Source organism: Diabrotica undecimpunctata, chromosome 1 (genome assembly GCF_040954645.1).
Source record: "Diabrotica undecimpunctata isolate CICGRU chromosome 1, icDiaUnde3, whole genome shotgun sequence".
Lineage (NCBI taxonomy): Eukaryota > Metazoa > Arthropoda > Insecta > Coleoptera > Chrysomelidae > Diabrotica > Diabrotica undecimpunctata.
In genome coordinates this window covers 155,925,302-155,943,734 of record NC_092803.1, presented here as the reverse complement: position 1 = coordinate 155,943,734, position 18,433 = coordinate 155,925,302, and the positions used below count along the sequence as shown (strand labels likewise).

Sequence of the window (18,433 nt, the reverse complement as noted above, 5' to 3'; positions counted from 1 at the left end):
CTCAAAACAATTCAGTTTTACGAATTGTCAATGTCAAAATCTTCTTTCAAAAGAATAGTTTTATTAAATATTGTCAACAAATGGATAACCTTAAAGTTTGATTAATTTTTTTTAATATGTTAAGCCGAAACTGTGTAATTCTTTCAAGACATGTTTTAAATCAGACGGTAAATTTATACGAAAAGAATTGTTTTCATCAAAATGGTAACTACTTTATTTTTTTTGTTAGTTGTGTCACAAAAGTTCTCCTTGTAAAGGGACTTTCATAGCGGGTCTATTCTTAATTGTTTTGGACTTACATTTATTTATAATCATTTGTTAGCTAATTACAATATATTTCATACATAAACTAGCAATATTATTAAATTTTTAACAATACCAATGTATATATTTGTATGACAAAAATTTCCAGTTTGATAGTTGTAAAGCTGTCTAATTCAGCCAGTATAAAGCACTATTTTGTTTTAATGACCTAAGATATTTTTAGCTAAGCATAGAATCTATCTTCACAAATTTGATGGTAAAAATGGTTGGCGTTCTATATCTTGGACAAAAGTATTTTTTGATGACCAATCTCCTAAGGACCTAAAAAGCAATATCAAAAACATTCAGAATAAAAGTGATAAGAAGGCAAAGCCAGTATTGGAAGTAATTTCATCTGAACTGAATGCAGTTAAAAAAGAAACAGCAGTTGTCCTGGAAAATGTCAAAGAAAAGAGTCTTCAACCTGAAAATGAAGAAAATCCCAAAATACTTTCTGCAGATTCAATTAAGAAGTTGAAAGATAAAATTATTGGGAAAGGGGAAAAAGAAACAGAGAAAGGTAAGTTTAAAATTGTGTTTTCCATAGTTTTGATTAGGAAACTCTATTTTAAAGGTATCATTTTTTTTGTATTTTTAGCAAAAACTCCACCTAAGAAAAGAAAGAGGATTGATCTATCGGCTCAATCGTTGGAAAGAAACTTCATAACACCTGTGAAGGCTATGTCTGATTTTCTCCTAAAGCCATCTGATCTAGAAGTATTACCAAAAACCAAAAGAAGATCCCCTTATGAGTCTGAACCTCCAATAACAGTCTATTGGAGAAAAGATGTGGAAGCCAAAGCATTAGAAATATGGGGAACACATGAAAATCTTCATAGGGAACTTTTAAAAAGGGATATTGAGAAGAAGAAATATCAGCAAAGTTAGTATTATACAGTTTCATTAGATAATTTAGAAGAATATATAAAAATTTTCTATGTAGGGTGTAGAAAACATAATTTTTGTATTTTACAGTGCTCCTATATACTAAAAACATTGAGAATCCATATCTAACTGACTGGTTGTTAACAACCATTAATAAACTTATTTTTGTAGATATTTTTACTGTTAAACGAAGACTTAGAGATTTCAGAAGAGAAATGGGCAAATCTGCAGATATAATAGAAGATGATGGTGGATTGATGGGAAGATCTGGAAAAGTTGTTCTTACAGCAGTAGTTATGTATGTTAGAAATACTCATTAAAATCAATTTTTATTGGTTGTCATTGTTATTTTTACAGAAATGGAACAAATTTTTTATTTAAGTTATGTGCATGGGTGTACACTGGTTCCCACAGTATGTTCTCAGAATGTATTCATTCTTTAGCAGATACAATCAACCAGCTTATTTTAGCATATGGAATTCACAAGTCTGTTCAGGTAAATATAGTTATTTTTTTAGATAGAATAAACCATTAGGACAATATTTAAATTTTAACATAAATGTCCATGTTCTTGTAATTTATTTTTTTTTAAGCTGAAACTTTATTTTAATTTTTTTTTTCTACTTTATCTTTATTAGATTGCAGATTCCTACCATCCATATGGCTACTCCAATATGAAGTATGTAGCATCACTGATTTCAGGTGTTGGAATCTTTTGTGTAGGCACAGGATTGTCAGTTTACCATGGCATATCTGGCCTGATTCATCCAACTCCATTGGAAGACTTCTTTTGGGTAATTATTTTTTAAGTTTACTTAATGAATTGTGTTAGAAGAGTCTACCAGGGCAAGATCAAAAGTTCCTGGCCTATTGGTGAAAAAATGTGTAAAATATTTCAATGGTTGCTACATAGTTACTTTCCTTGAGCTGTTGTTAGAACATTCCAGATCTACATCCTTCTTTTATAATTACTTGGCCAGCTTATATTAGGCATAATTTACATTAAGGCTGTTGTTCTCATTTCTGCATTCTGAACTACATTCACCAAGTATTTAGCAGCATTATTTATGCCAAAGTATTTAGCACAATTCTTTGGCACTATAATCATACTACAAAATTGGAAAGATATGTTTGCTGGCGCTCTAGATGCTTAGAATGATGACAGGGATATAATGGAAAGATAGAGAAAACATTTCGAATAAATGTTAAATGGGGAGCAAGATGTCTCTCTGTTTGATGCCAACTATAAGTCTCCATCCACCTATGAACTTTTTAGGAACATTATATTAATTTTATTTATAATTTCTAAATGTATGTCACCTTATACTAATAGTAAGAAAGTTGTATGTGTCATTAATTGTATAATTTGTTCTATAACATTGGACCTAATATTCCCTGCAGTATTCAGCTGAGAGTTTTGTTTTCTCTGAGTTTGTCACTGATGTCTGTCTGTCAGAGAGGTAATTTTTCAGTATCTCTATCATTTTATGTCTTATGTTGTTCCAAAAAATGACCTCTGGGATAAACAATTTGAATTACTTTTAAACCAATTAATGAACCGAACTGAAGTTTTGGAGGTTTTTTAAGCACTATAAGACTCCCTTTGTGAGCAATCACAAAAGTGTAAGTTAATTTTTACAAAAGTTATAAACCACTATTGATTGTGCCTTAGTTTACTGATTTGGAGCAACAAATTAATTTATAAAATTTTAGAATACACCATTTTGAAAGTTTTTTTATCTCTTAACATATAAGATGTTTATATTTAAGTATAAATAGATAATTTTTAATGGTAAGCGAAAATTCTAAAAAATCACATTTTTTACACTAAATTGGTAATAATTAAAAAACAATGCCGACACATTTCTGCAGAAAACTTATAGGTTTTTTTACTAGAGGTACATATTAGTAAATAGGCTGCAAGAGTTGTGCATATTTCTCCATGTAAAATCATATCAGAGAACGCTAAGGTTCATTCTACTCATTTTTCGATCTTTTTCTGCTGTCTCATCTGTGACATATGAAACCTGTTCTAGACCTGTTTCACACCGGTTCAATATCTATTGCAGACTAGTTTAAGACCTGTTCAGAGGCTATCAGTCATAATTAGAACAGCCTCTGATCAGGTCTAGAATAGATCTTGAACAGATTTTCAATTGGTCTAGGACAGGTCTAGAACAATTCTCGAACAACTCTTAAACGGGTCTGGAATAAGTATTAAACAGATCTCATATGGCACGATCAGACAACCCGTTGTACTCCCATCAAAAATAGATCAAAAGATAGGTACAATAAACCTTAGCATTTTTTATGGGATTTTACATGGAGAAATATGCAGAACTCTTGCAGCCTTTTTACTTATATTAACTGAAAAATTTATCAGATATTTGGCTATTATTAGTTCTGAGAAATGCCTATTTTTTCTAATACCCACCTAAAAATTTTTGATGGAAAAGCTCAGGGAAATTGTAGATTACCCAATAAATTGTGGTATCTGTCAGACTAAAATTTAATAAATTTCAAAAAAATCGTAGATTAGTAAAATTTGGAAAGAACAAATTAAAGACAAACAAGGCTTGCTCACAATATTTGGTACTGTACATAAACCTTACCAAAGAATCAATTGAATGTTGTTTTTGCATACAGTAGCCCATAATCCACGGTTAAACCCCAACAGTGCTTTTCAGAGACAATAATCCTGAATACCGTGAAGCTAACATTACTAGGCTCTAGCAGAACACTTAGTGGAACTATGGTTGGATGTCTGTCAGTGGGAAGACCAAGGAAGAGGTGGTTAGACGTAGTGTGCACCGATTTTAGAAAGATGTTGGTGGTTAACTGAAAACAGCAGCTGAATAAAGAAATGAATAAGAATAAAGAAATAGATTTAGCATTTATGTCACCAGCGGCTGTAAAATTATTTTCTACATGACATATATGGGTGACTGATTTAGTGTGATAAAGCACAGTAGATCCGCTATAATAATAGATAGCAATATAAGTTAGTAATAAAAGTTATATGCAATTTTGAGGTTCATATTACAAAATGATGGTACAGAGTGTTCAATAACTTAGTGGCAGACCAAACCTATGTTTTTTTTAAATAGAACACCCTGTATTTTAGTTAGAACCGTTATAACCAATTTTCTATGAAAATCTTAACATTTTCACCTCCCTGTATAATTAAAAAGAAGCACAATAACAATAATCCATTACTGCTAAATTTCAAATGAAATCGTAGGCTTCCACAGCCAGAGTCAGAATTATAGTTTATTCGTCTTCCGGGTTTGGACCGTGTCATTTGTGAGTGACCCAAAAGTGGGTTCATCTCGACGTTTCGCTACAATTGTATGTAGCTTCTTCAGGAGAACAAAAAAAGAAAAAGAAAACAAAAGACAGGAAGATGGGTAGTTAGCAACGGTAACTCAGTTACTCAACGCAACCAGAGGCGAATACTAACTACCAAGATGGGCGTTTGGTCACAGTAACTCAACTACTTAACGCAGCCAGAGGTGAAAACCAAATGCCAGGACAGGGATTCACGTGGCATTCCTGGCATTTAAAATTAAATTTTTAGAAGAATTTTTCACCAAGTAACAAAAAAACAAAATTTGTTTACTTTACTAATGTTTGTATTTTGAGAACGATTTCCGAAGTGGAAATTGAAACGTCAATAAACTTACTTCAACCTTTAATTGTGGCTTATTCCCATTTAAATAGTAATTACTCTAAGATGCCACAAGAACATAGCTTCAGAACAAAATATGTTTTTGGAATGTTGGCATTGTAGATGTTTTTGTTTAAGTTTTTATTTTTATTATCTGTTTCATGGTCATTACACACAAAGTATGCATAAAGATATTTTCTTTATGAATTTCATTAGAAAAGCTGACGTTCATTTGTTGATAACACAGTAGGTACTTGACGTTCATGATTTATATTGTTGAAAGTTGTATATTTTAATTGTTTTTCCTAGTACAGCTGCGATAATGGCTAAAGTTAATATTTATTATTTCAGGCCTACTTCATCTTAGGTGGTTCTCTAGTATCGGAGGGTGCCACTTGGTTAGTTGCATTTAATTCAATAAGAAAGGGTGCAAGGGAAGTCAATATGACTGTAAAGGAATACAGTAAGTATACTCGTTTTCATCCTTCTTGGCGTGTGCCTGAAATAAGCTACTACGGAATTTTTAATATTCGTCTCTCTCTGATACACAGATGCGTAATTCAATTGTGCGAGTCACGTTCGTCATGGTAAAGTGCGATGAGAATGAATGAAGAGACCACTCACGTCTCCCAGTATTGTAGCAATAACACCGATGCGTTTGGCCGATACGGCGTCGGTGATATGTTCGGCCTCTTTACGAATACAGATAGCTGGCAGTGACGTGTTTTTTTTTTATTATAACATGTTACCCTGATCTGTGCAGGTTTGAAGAAGCTGATGAAATAGTTTGTATAAGTAAACAGTTTTTAATTAATTAATAGTTTGAGCTCTTACTGTGTGGAATTCCATTACATAAAATAATACTCTCGACACCTTAAAAATTCCAGTTTATTATAAATTAACTCTCTCTCTCTTCCGATACCCATTGCAATAATGACTTGTGGCATTGTTCTTGAATGAGCTGGCTAATAGGTTTGCTATGGTAGCAATTACCATTGATATTTTATGTTGTTTTAGTCGATTTTAGTCAGTCATTGTTGGAATTTGTTCCGAACAGTTTTACTTATTATTTTTTGTTGTGAATAACTAATTGTTCTATTTAATAAAAAATGCCGGGAAAAACGATAACAGGATAAATGCATTCATTTATTGGAGTATTTTAAAAAAGAAAAAGAAAACAACGGACCTTTGCTTTCGTTATCATCGGTACATGAACTAGTAGCGGACGCTTTGAAAATCAGTCTTCGCACAGTGACAAGAATAAAGAGTGAATACAAGACAGGGGCAGCTCTTACTACACCAGGAGATTCACGTAATGTACAAAAAAAAAGACTAATGTCAGCGATACTATAAAAGGAGAGATTAGAAATCTACTATATGGCATGAAAGCAAAAGGAGAGCACGTTACAATTAAAGTTCTAAATACACAATTAAGAAACAAGCATCTCTATGACGGTTCTGATACAAGTTTGTGGCGTCTTATGAAAAATTGTGGGTTTTTATACAAACTAGAAAATAGTAGACGAGTGCTATGTGAGAAACCATGTATTGTCTTCAAAAGACTGTATTTTTTGAGGCATTATATGAGAAATTTTTTAAGTCCAAGCCCACTTCAGTTCGTTTTTTTAGATGAAACATGGATATTCCTAAAAGGGGCATATAAACGTACTTGGCAAGATGACTGTGTGAAAAGCATCAGAAAAGGACACGAAAATACAGGTAAACGCTTTGTTGTTTTACATGCCGGAAGTAGGCAAGGATTTGTTAAAGATGCTGGATTACTGTTTTCTACGAAATCGAAGAGTGCAGACTATCATGATTCTATGGATAAAGAGTCTTTTAAAAAGTGGGTCTCCGAAAAGCTGATACCAATGTTGGAGGAACCATCTCTAATTATTATGGATAATTCCTGATACCATAGCTCTTTAATAGAAAAGTTACCGAATGCCAGTTGGAAAAAATCGGACTTACAAGAATGGTTACGAGCGAAAAAAATAATTTTTGACGACGATTCGGGCAAGACAGAGCTATTGAGTCTTTGTCACCAGAATAAACCACAAAATACCAGGTACGTTATAGACGAGCTACTCCAAGAACATGGGCATCAGGTTTTGAGATTGCCTCCATATCACTGTCAATATAATCCAATTGAGTTGGTCTGGGGCATTTCTAAATAATACTATGATCGTCATATTGGAGAACATGGACGTGGAGATGAAACAGTGAAAAAAGTTTGGGGCGATGCATTAGCTGAGGCAACACCTGCAGTGTGGGTGAGTTGTGTTAACCATACTGAAAAATTAATTCAGGACGACTGGGCAAATATGGTCACATATGATGAAAATGAAAGTAGGATTATCATCGATTTGGCGGAAGATTCCAATGATGAAGACAGTTCCAGTGAAGACGCTGACTGATTAGCTAATTAATCAAGGTCAGTACGTTGTAACAGTTCAGAATTCGCTACAGTTCTTTAAAATTAAAAAAATCTGTATCATTTTTTAATTAAAGTGGGTTAAATAATTAACACTTTTTTGGGTATATTTCAAAATCCTTTTAAAATGTACTTTTCGGTCTATCCTGTCCTATTGTACTGCAAGCTAGAAAAATACTTCTTCGCAATTTATACGTATATTCCGTTATTAGAAATTTAATGAAAAATAATTTATAATTTTCTTTTATAACTATTATATCGTTTGACATGCTACATTTTGCTCCGCCACTGGAGGAGGTAAACGAATCGAGCTTAGACAAGGACAGACAGATGAAACAACTTATTGCAAGTGTTTTTACACGCACACGCCAAGAAAGATGAAAACGATTATAGATACATTTATTTTCATGCATCTGCTAACATTCTGTTAGTTTTTAGAGGCCAAGATCCTAGTGTAAATGTTGTCTTGTTAGAAGACTTTGCAGCTGTGATTGGAGTTATAGTGGCTGCTGGTTGTATGGGGGTGTCTTCTCTAACAAATAGTCCTGTACCTGATGCTCTAGGATCACTACTTGTTGGGTGTATTTTGGGCTCTGTAGCATCTTTTATAATATACACCAATGTTGCAGCACTTGTAGGCAGGTAAACAGTTTGTTTATGTATGTTTTTAACACATGCCACTCATTTACAAGTAATATTTGCATGAAAAGGTTATCCTCGTAATAAAAAAAAATATTAGAAAACTAGATTCAAATGTTTATGTTCCAGATCAATACCAGAAGAGAATTTAGAAAAAATAAATAACGAATTGGAGAAGGATATTATGATTAGAGCAATTCATGACGTAAAAGGAATTGATATGGGTAGTTACTTGGTGCGATACAAAGCAGAGCTAGATTTTGATGGAAGGGAATTGACAAGAGCGTACTTAGATAAGCTTGAACTAAATGAACTATTAGAGGTAAGTTTGTTACACAATCATAAAGACATGATAATTATGTTTCTCTTAGAGACAAGGAAAACTCGAGGATTCTAGATATTAAAGTATTGGTAAAAAAAATTTAAAATGTAAAAAAATAAATAGGTTTGGTCTTTATGTATATATATATATATATATATATATATATATATATATATATATACATATATATACATATATATACATATATATACCGGCAAAATTAACGGAACACCTTAAAAATGGGACATGTTAGATGTCTCGAATTTCCTAAACCTGTTGTCCGATTTTAGTGATTTTTAGTATGTTATAGTTATATTATTTAAGAATATCGATGTAATAATATTGTTGCTAGACAGGTCAATGTCATTTTATACCGGGTGTAACAATCATACTGTGTTTTTTCCTTAAAGTTCGGAACACCCTGTGGAATATTCTAGCATATATAAAATATTGAAATTAAAACTCAATTATAGCCTCAGGCTTTCTTAACAATTTCTTTTTTGATTCATTTGCTTGTATTTGATAATAAAAAAGTTAGGTACGTTAACAACTAGCCATGTTTTTCATCAATAAATTAATCAATTATTAAAGTAGGCTATGAGAAGTTAACAATTTAATATACACACCGGCAAATTTAAAGGAACAAGTTATTATTGCAATATTTCTTATCTTTGTATTTTATAGACTATATCTACATAGCTTTGAAAGCTCCTTGTCACAAGAAAGTCTTAAATGTCAAAATGTCAAATTAATTTGTTTATTTGTATTGTGTTTTACATTTTACAGTCGTCCTGTATGTTGATAACAAGTACAAACTTGTATTTAATTGATAAGTTAATTTGTTTGAGTTTGTTGGATGTGATTTTTCTTTTGATTTGTTCTAATCAGTGGTGTTCTTATTGCAAAGAGTAAGTAAAAATGGATGATTTAATACCGACTGATATTGCTAGGGCCATAACAATGGTCGAAAATGGTCGAACGTGCAGGGAAGTTGCTGGAATATTTGGTAAATCACCATCAACATCCATCGTTGTGTAAGTCGTTGGAGACAAACCGGGGAGTATGTATGAAGAAGGGGACAAGGTAGAAAACGTTTAACCACGGTTGTAGATGATCGATTTATAACGTTGCAAACATTACGTAGTAGACGTCAAACGGCAGTTCAAACCAAAAACCTGTTGCAAAATGTTCGTGGAACTACCATAAGTGAGCGCACAGCAAGAAGGAGACTTAAAGAAGCCGGTCTCAAGTCATATGTGCCATAAAAGCTCCCAGACTCCAGAGACACCATCGTTTAGCACGACTACAATTTGTTCGAGTACATCAAAATTGGAATGATAACCACTGGAGTCAAATTCTCTTTACGGGCGAGAGCCGTTTCTGTGTAAATGACATCGACGGTAGAGAAAGATTTTATCGACGCCAAGGAGAACGAAATGCCCCTTTCAATTTTACTACGTCCGTACCTTTTGGTGGAGGTTCAATTATGGTGTGGGGCGGTATATGTTTGGGAGCAAGAACAGAGTTAGTGGTGATTGATGATGGAGCATTAACAGCAGATAGGTATATCAGAGATATTCTCCAAGACCATGTGGTACCTTTTGCACCATATATTGGCGAAAATTTTATTGTAATGCAGGATAATGCGCGCCCACACGTCGCAGGCTGTGTAAGAGATTTCTTATTACAAGTGGATATAACAACGATGAATTGGCCAGCTTGTTCCCCAGACCTGAACCCGATAGAGCATGTGTGGGACATGCTATGCAGAAAACTTAGGGCACGGGTTCCTGCTATTCAAAACAGAGAGGAAGTCAGAATTGCTTTGATTGAGGAATGGGAGAAACTGCCTCAACAACTGATCGATAGCGTTATCAGAAGTATGAGAAGACGAATAACTGCAGTTGTAAGGGCTCGTGGGGGAAACACACGCTATTAAAGCCAAAAAAATGCATAAAAAAACCAATTTAAGTTCAAACTGTACACTAAAGTTAATGTGTTTAAAATCCGTATTTTGTTTGAGTCTGACATCTTTGTGTTTTATTTCTTCTTAAACAGGTTTCATATTGTACTACCATTGTAATATAAATTCAAAATACTTCACCAACATTCGTATTATGATATTATCTAAACAATATTAACAATATATAGACTAGAGAAAATACTCAGATTTTATGGTTGTTCCTTTAAATATGCCGGTGAAATTAAGCAGAAAATGAGCATTTATTGATGAAAAACATGGCTAGTTGTTAAAGTACCTAACTTTTTTATTATCCAACACAAGCAAATTAATCAAAAAAGAAAATGTTAAGAAAGCCTGAGACTATAATTGAGTTTTAATTTCAATATTTTATATATGCTAGAATATTCCACAGGGTGTTTCGAACTTTAAGGAAAAAACACAGTATGATTGTTACACCCGGTATAAAATGACACTGACCTGTCTAGTAACAATATTATTACATCGACATTCTTAAATAATATAACTATAACATACTAAAAAAATCACTCAAATCGGACAACAGGTTTAGGAAATTCGAGACATCTAACATGACCCATTCTAGGTTTAATATATATAAATATAAAGAAACCGAAACAGTCACACTTACCTTATATTATGGTCTTTAGTAAAAATTATTAATGTAAATAAACAATTATACGAATATTATTTTTATTCTCTTCAAAGATTTAAAGATGAAATTAGAAATGTTAAGTTCTTAGGAAATACAGGAGTATGCCCAAAAGTATTTCAGAAAAAAATACTTAACTAAGCCTAAGGGACGTGTATACAAAAAATTATTGTAATATATTCAGTATTACTGGGTGTTTTTTTTATGTCAGTATAAATATACAGTCTTGATAATTTTGTTGCATATTTTTTGCAGGAAATTAAAGCAATTGACAATATAGACAAACTAGAAGAATTTATGTTAAAACATGGTGAAAATATAGTAGATATGATGGGAGGTGAAATTGATCGAATAGAAATGAAACTGAGGGTAAGTTTATCGATATAGGAGTTATAAATTTAATGTCACAAAAACACCAAAACAAATATTTATATGTATATAAATATATATTCGTCATGGTTTTCTTTTGCGTGGTTATGGATTTCATGATGTTTTTCATAACGTGTGACCTATTTAGAAAGTTATTTTCATAGTGCAAAGTTTGTGAAGAGTCGATTGATGTTTTTAGCACCATGCGCCATGTGCGCAGCTGTACGATTGTTGTTTCCCTCGTTGGGTATTCCGTAGACAAAGCTTATTAGCTATCTTCATGTCGTGTCAGCATGATCTCGAATTTCAATGACTATGCGTCAGTGAGGATATTTTCAAAGTAATCTCATTGTCAATACTTTCTTTACTTTCTTACATCTTTAATAAGTGATCCGTCTTAGGGGGAATCGTTAAGATTGAGAATCGCGCCACACTGTGTACGTTACTGACTCATTCAGCATCTGCTACGTTTCTCCCCCATGAGACTAAGTGTCACTCCGTGCGTGACTGCGCCGTTATGTACGCACAGTTAGACACATTACTGGGCGTATTTTACTATAAATCTTTGATATGAAACAAATTAAACAGTTAGACATAAATAGAATAGAAATAGTTAGACAAAAGTTTCTGGTATTTATTTTTATTATAATTGGAACGTTTTTTTTTAAATCAAAAGATTAGTAACAAAAACTCCGTAAAATTGTAATTTTTGTCATTTTATTGCGCCAAATCTAGACAACTTACTAAACTAACATTCCTTCACACTTCTACGTCCGTTTCATGAACGTTTTATTTATATTAAATCATCGCACACTATATAGTTACTAAGAACTCAGAGGCGATTGTCAATGGTGTCAACAGCAATATCTATATAACTTCTAGTGTGGGAACGTAATAATTCTTACTCATTATAGTTCGCATTATTACGGCAATTATTTATGCAATATTTGTTTAAATCCATTTTCGTTATATTTTATACATAAATGGTGCTAAAAAACGTCTAATGTTTCCATATTGTGTGATAGTTGCTGTGGCTGTGATAGTTTCGCTTATCCTCTCCATAGTCATGCGCAGAGCGAATACGCTCCGTTAGCGGTTCCCAGTCTTCTAATGCTTCTAACTCTTTACGGTAGCTATACGATCTGTGTGCGAACTGACTAAGTTTTATGTATCACCATTGATTGTGTATCCTGTTTTCTCGAGGTAGTGAGTTGGAAGTTAAAAAATCTTTTTATGAACTCTACTTAAAACGCTGTCTTTTCACGGATGTTGGCAAATTGTGAGTTATTATTGTACGGGAACCACAGTTCTGTAAATACTTGCGGACATGTTTACAAGGGATCTGTATAGTAGATCCTCCAATCAATCAATCCAGAGTTTTGTTGTCGGCAAACTTACCTTTTCTTTTAAACGTTTCCTTAGATTATCAGGTATATATCATCATCAATCAGCCAATCCGTCCACTGCTGGACATAGGCCTCCCTCAGTTCTTTCCAGTGTTCTCTACACTGGGCCGCTTGTAGCCAGTTTCCCGCTACTCTTTTTATGTCGTCGGTCCATCTAGTCGGTGGTCGTCCTCGGCTTCTTTTATAATTTCTGGGCCTCCATTCCATAATTCGTCTTGTCCATCGTCCATCTTGTGTTCTGGCTAAGTGTCCTGCCCAGTTCCACTTAAGTCTCGTGGTTCTTTCGATGACGTCTTGAACTCCTGATCTTTGCCTGATTTGTCGGTTTGTTATGTGGTCTCGGAGGCTCACATTCAGCATTGCACGTTCCATGGCTCGTTGTGTAACTCTTAGTTTATTCGCAGATTTCTGCGTGAGTGTTAAAGTCTCTGCTCCATAAGTTTGTACAGGCAAAACACATTGGTTATAAACTTTTCGCTTGAGACACATGGGAATTGAACTTTTTAGAATATGGCCTAGTTTGCCAAATGCTGCCCATGTCAGGCCTATTCGCCTCTGTATTTCATTTGTTTGATTGTCTCTGTTTATTTTGATCTCGTGTCCCAGATATTTGTAAGTGTCTGTTTGTTGTATGGTATTATTGTCGATAGTTATATTTCAACTCATTACGAGATTTGTCATAAGTTTTGTTTTCTCAAAGTTTATCTTTAATCCTGCTCTTTCAGACAGACTTTTAAGCGAATGTAGCATAGAAACCGTATCCTGTAAGTTATCTGCGATTAATACGACATCATCTGCAAACCTCAGATGATTTAATCTTTCTCCATCTATATTGATGCCCATATCTTGCCATTGGGTGTTCTTAAATATTGACTCTAGAGCTGCCGTGAACAATTTTGGTGAAATATTGTCTCCTTGTCTTACTCCTCGACCTAAGCTGAATTTTTCTGTGTCTTCGTGTAGTCGTATACTTGATGTAGCGTTCTCGTAGATGTTTTTGATTAGTGACGTGTACCTGTAATCTATTCGGCTTTGATTTAGGGCTTCCAGTACGGTTTCAAACTCTACAGTATCAAAAGCCTTCTCGTAATCGACAAATGCAAGAACCAGTGGTATGTTGTACTCGATGCATTTTTCAATTAAGATCTTTATGGTGTGCAAATGGTCATTTGTGCCATATCCTCTCCTAAAGCCTGCCTGTAGGTAGGCATATATACGGTATATATACGGTATATTTATTATCTATTGAGTGAGAGTCCATCATGGACAGCAAGGATCACGAACAAGAAAGTTCTAGAAAAAATGAAGAAGGAACCAGAGATTGTGTTTACGATAAAACGCATAAAATTGCAATATCTGGGACACGTTATGAGAAATCAGCACCGTTACTCCCTGCTGCAGTCTATATTGCAAGGTAAAGTCAAAGGTAAGCGAGGACCCGGTAGAAGGAGAATATCATGGCTGCGGAATTTAAGAACATGGTTTAAGAAAACCTCAACGGAGCTGTTTCGAGCCGCAGCGAGCAAGGTCATGATTGCCAATATGATTTCCAACATCCGAAACGGATAGGAACCAGAAGAAGAAGAATTGAGTGAGAGTGAGATACAACGATAGCAACGCATCTAGAAAAGTATTTAAGGCTTACTGTTTGCGAAAAAATAGTGGCTTGACACTGTATTTAGTACACACAGTCTGTGAAAAGATAAAATTTACAGTGATTTTTAGAGATGAAAGATCACTGTGTAATGTAATTTTGGTCTTAGAGGTATATCAGAACCAATAAAGATTTTAATAGTTTTTTTTTGTTTCAGAAAAAGTATCCAGAAATTCGGCATTGTGATCTAGAAATACTTTAGTTAGAGCCAGGTTATAAACATCTTCATTTTACTACAGTATTTTTGAACTTACAATTTAAGCTTATGTCCTAACAGCTGTAGGTAGCTTCTATCCAAGCGTGTTTGTTCAATGTGGTAAAACTACAATGATTCTTTTCTGTAATATTTTTTTAAGTCATATTTATTGCTCTTTCGCCAATATTTAATAGATATTAAGAGAAAATATATGAATAAATTTTAAACACTTTTTTTTTGTTTTATTGCACTACTTACAGCATAAATTTACGTTTACGAAGTTTACTTTCCTTTTTCTTCTTCGAGTGCCTTCTCTTATCGAAGGTTGACAACAATTTGGACAAATTTTTCTCTGTCTTAGGTCTTCCTGAGCAAATCCTTTGAGCCCAAGCCCAGGAGCACCTTATACGTTCTGGACCGCATCTGCCACATTTGACGCTCTATTATTTATTTAAAACTGAATATATTTGATTTTAATTATATAGGAACTCATTTCGAACACCTACAATTAAAATAACAATTTCTATAATTAATTTTTTCTGTGTTGCTTTAAGATATTTGTAAATAGTAAAGTAAATAAAATTAAAAGAAAGGACAGTTAAGATTTGATTTCACGTATAGTACCTCTGTATATTCGCTTATACGTATTTCATCCTAGCAGGAATCATCAGAGCGACTGGTACAGAAGCTCTAAACGTGAAACAAATATTTTCCGTCAAAAGAAGCCACAATAAAATGGCTTTAATTTAGACACTATAGCGTGAAGCATGTTTAAAATTTCCTCAATTATTCCTCTCAGAAAATTACTTTCACGCCGCCTATGTCCACGAACTTTGCTAGATCCATTAGATATAACCCTTAAGCAACGAGCGATTTGTCACGCCTGCTCGCAACAACGAAACGTATCACAGTATGTGTTCCTTTCTCTTATCTTTCGTTAGCTAAATAGAAACTCTTCCTCTTAACAAAGAAGTTCGTTCCTATTATAGAACAACCCAGCTTATTTTCTAAGAAAAGCTGAAAAATAAGACCACACCGGACTTGTCAATTAAGTACCATTTTCGCTTGGCACTCTTCGGCAAATACTCCCACTCTTTTTTATCCCTAGCTGGTCTAAATATACAAAACCTAGTATTCATTCTATGTTAAAGTGGGATGGGTAATAAGCAATTTGGATTTAAAAACGGTCTAGGAACTAGAGAGGCACTGTTCTGTATGCGCGTTCTATTACAAACAAGTTGTGAATTCCGAAAGAATGTTTATGTTTGTTTCATCGACTTCGAGAAGGCGTTCGACAGAGTACAACACGATACACTTTTCGATTGCCTACGGGCAGCAGGACTTGACCACTATGATATAAGACTGCTGAAATACTTATATTACAATCAAGTAGCCTCTATCCAAATTGAAGACAGTCCGACTGAAAAAATATCCATCAAACGTGGAGTACGGCAGGGTTGTGTTTTGTCACCCACTCTTTTTAATCTGTACTCTGAAGAAATCTTTAGGGAGGCTTTGGATGACAGACAAGAGGGAGTAAGACTAGGTGGAGAAGTAATCAACAATATTAGATACGCTGACGATACAGCCATTCTTGCAGAAAATTTACAAGATCTCCAAACATTACTAAATCTAGTCAGTGAAGCAAGTTATCGGAGAGGCCTAAAAATCAACATTTCAAAGACAAAGTGGATGGCAGTTGGAAAGATCAATATAGATCAAGGTCTGATTTCTCTTAATGGAGAGGAGATCGAAAGGGTAAATCATTTCAAATACCTTGGCAGCTGGTTAAATGTAAATTGTGACTCTGATGAAGAGATAATAACCAGGATCGAAATATCACGTAAGGTTTTTATGACCTGGAAACCAGTTTTATGCAACAGAAACCTGTCGATGAATATTCGTAAGAAGGTCCTGAAATGTTATGTGTGGTCCATCCTATTGTATGGTTGTGAGACATGGACGTTAAAAAAAACCACAATGCTAAACAAGTTAGAAGCATTCGAATTGTGGTGCTATAGACGAATCCTAAAGATATCGTGGGTTTCGCACACTTCCAATGAAGATGTTCTTCAAATGATCAATTCAGAACGTCTGCTCATAAACACCATAAAGAGGAGAAAAACAGAATACTTCGGCCATATAATTAGAGGACCTAAATACCATCTACTTCGCCATATAATACAAGGAAAAGTGGAAGGTAAGAGATGGATTGGTCGAAAGAAACTTTCATGGCTGCGTAATATTAGACAATGGTGTGGTTCCACAGTAGAAGAATTATTTCGCGCAGCAGCCGACAGAGAAAGGTTTCAGGAAATTGTAAACATGATGACGGCCAACGTCTGAATACGGACACGGCACCCAAAGAAGATCTAAATATCGAAAATCGCATTCATTTTCGTTGTGGTTCCTGTTGCATGCGGTTGTGTTCATCAAACGGCGGTAAGTGTAATTTCAATTCACCATTATCCATCTATCTTACAGTGCTTCCTACAGTAAATTTTCTCTCTTGTCGTGCAGACGACCTCTAATTCGATGACACTGAGTCAATTCTGTTTGCTGTTCCTCCATCCATTCAGTTCAGTTTATTCTATTCCAGTCTAGTCTATTGTGAGGATTGATCTGATGTATTACCTGTACCTACATTGATTTGATGATTGATGTGCTGATTGAATCCACGGTAATTCGGTACTTTACACGCTGCTTGAGACGTCCCAATACACCTTTTGCGGGTGCAAGCTGTCAAGTGCCTTTGTCGACGACCGTTCTATGAAAGAACGTTATTACCTGTGACTACCTGACGCCGACTGTAAGTAGAATATCGTATTCTTCAATTGTGAGTAGCCGAGATTTTTATGATTCAACGATCATCTTTTCTCCGGTGCTACCTAAATCATTAGGAATTGATTTATGACTCGAGTTCAGTGCCTTTACTTTGACGTATGATCAGATTTGTTTTATATGTTCTTCTTCTGGTTCCTATCCGTTTCGGATGTTGGAAATCATATTGGCAATCATGACCTTGCTCGCTGCGGCTCGAAACAGCTCCGTTGAGGTTTTCTTAAACCATGTTCTTAAATTCCGCAGCCATGATATTCTCCTTCTACCGGGTCCTCGCTTACCTTTGACTTTACCTTGCAATATAGACTGCAGCAGGGAGTAACGGTGCTGATTTCTCATAACGTGTCCCAGATATTGCAATTTTATGCGTTTGATCGTAAACACAATCTCTGGTTCTGGATTTATTATAGATTTTACACACATAGTTGAGGTGATCACAATCAAACATTTCGTTAACTTCATGTTCACGTATTCTCAAGGCGTAAAAATCACTCATTTATTTTATTTCCAGTTATATCAAATATTGACGTAGATACAACTATAATATTCCTTGCCTTTTTCTTATTCTTGAGGATACTAAATTGCTCATAATTATTTTTCAGAAAATATTCGTTGTATTTAATAATTGTGCAGTAACTTATCTCGTGCTATTTAACTGTTCAATAAATTTTTTATAGAGCATTTACTTTAACTATAACTCAAAATAACCCTGTTGATGAACTATTTGCCTTTTATTTTTTTTATTATGTATATATTCATTTCATGTGCATGGTGTATCTCTTTCAAACATTGTTATTGATTGATATTACGATTTGATTTATTATATAAACAATGTATATGTGGCTAAATATTAAGTGTGTACCGCGTAACCATAATAACTTTTTTCTCAAGGTTTATTTTATTCTCGCGTGATTATCCTAACCGTACCTTACCTTTCTTGTTATCTTATTTTATATGTCGTAGGTTTCCCTGTTTCTTTAAAAATATGGTGGTACCCAATTAACTTCCCTTCTCTTTATCTTCTACTTCTCTTCTCTTTATCTTCACTACTCCACTAATTCTTTGTATTTGAGCTGCAAAGAACCCA

General features: G+C 34.2%; 1 protein-coding gene across 1 annotated transcript; it reads left to right on the top strand.

The window, feature by feature from the left end:
- Nucleotides 1-62: 62 nt before the first annotated feature.
- On the top strand, nucleotides 63-14,737 carry ZnT49B (solute carrier family 30 member 9). The gene is made up of 11 exons (XM_072531367.1): nucleotides 63-204; nucleotides 488-823; nucleotides 902-1,186; nucleotides 1,360-1,486; nucleotides 1,546-1,684; nucleotides 1,827-1,982; nucleotides 5,207-5,318; nucleotides 7,721-7,931; nucleotides 8,058-8,250; nucleotides 11,136-11,249; nucleotides 14,467-14,737. Exons 1-11 carry the CDS (start codon nucleotides 117-119, stop codon nucleotides 14,509-14,511), a joined length of 1,806 nt encoding a protein of 601 aa, XP_072387468.1. The 5' UTR covers nucleotides 63-116; the 3' UTR covers nucleotides 14,512-14,737.
- Nucleotides 14,738-18,433: the final 3,696 nt, after the last annotated feature.

Bases quoted from the DNA above. Each gene is read 5' to 3' on its own strand.
- ZnT49B (XM_072531367.1), top strand. From the start codon at position 117: ATGTTAAGCCGAAACTGTGTAATTCTTTCAAGACATGTTTTAAATCAG. The intron at 1,983-5,206 runs GTAATTATTTTT...TTATTATTTCAG, and splicing joins CATTGGAAGACTTCTTTTGG to GCCTACTTCATCTTAGGTGG. The intron at 11,250-14,466 runs GTAAGTTTATCG...TTTTTGTTTCAG, and splicing joins GAATAGAAATGAAACTGAGG to AAAAAGTATCCAGAAATTCG.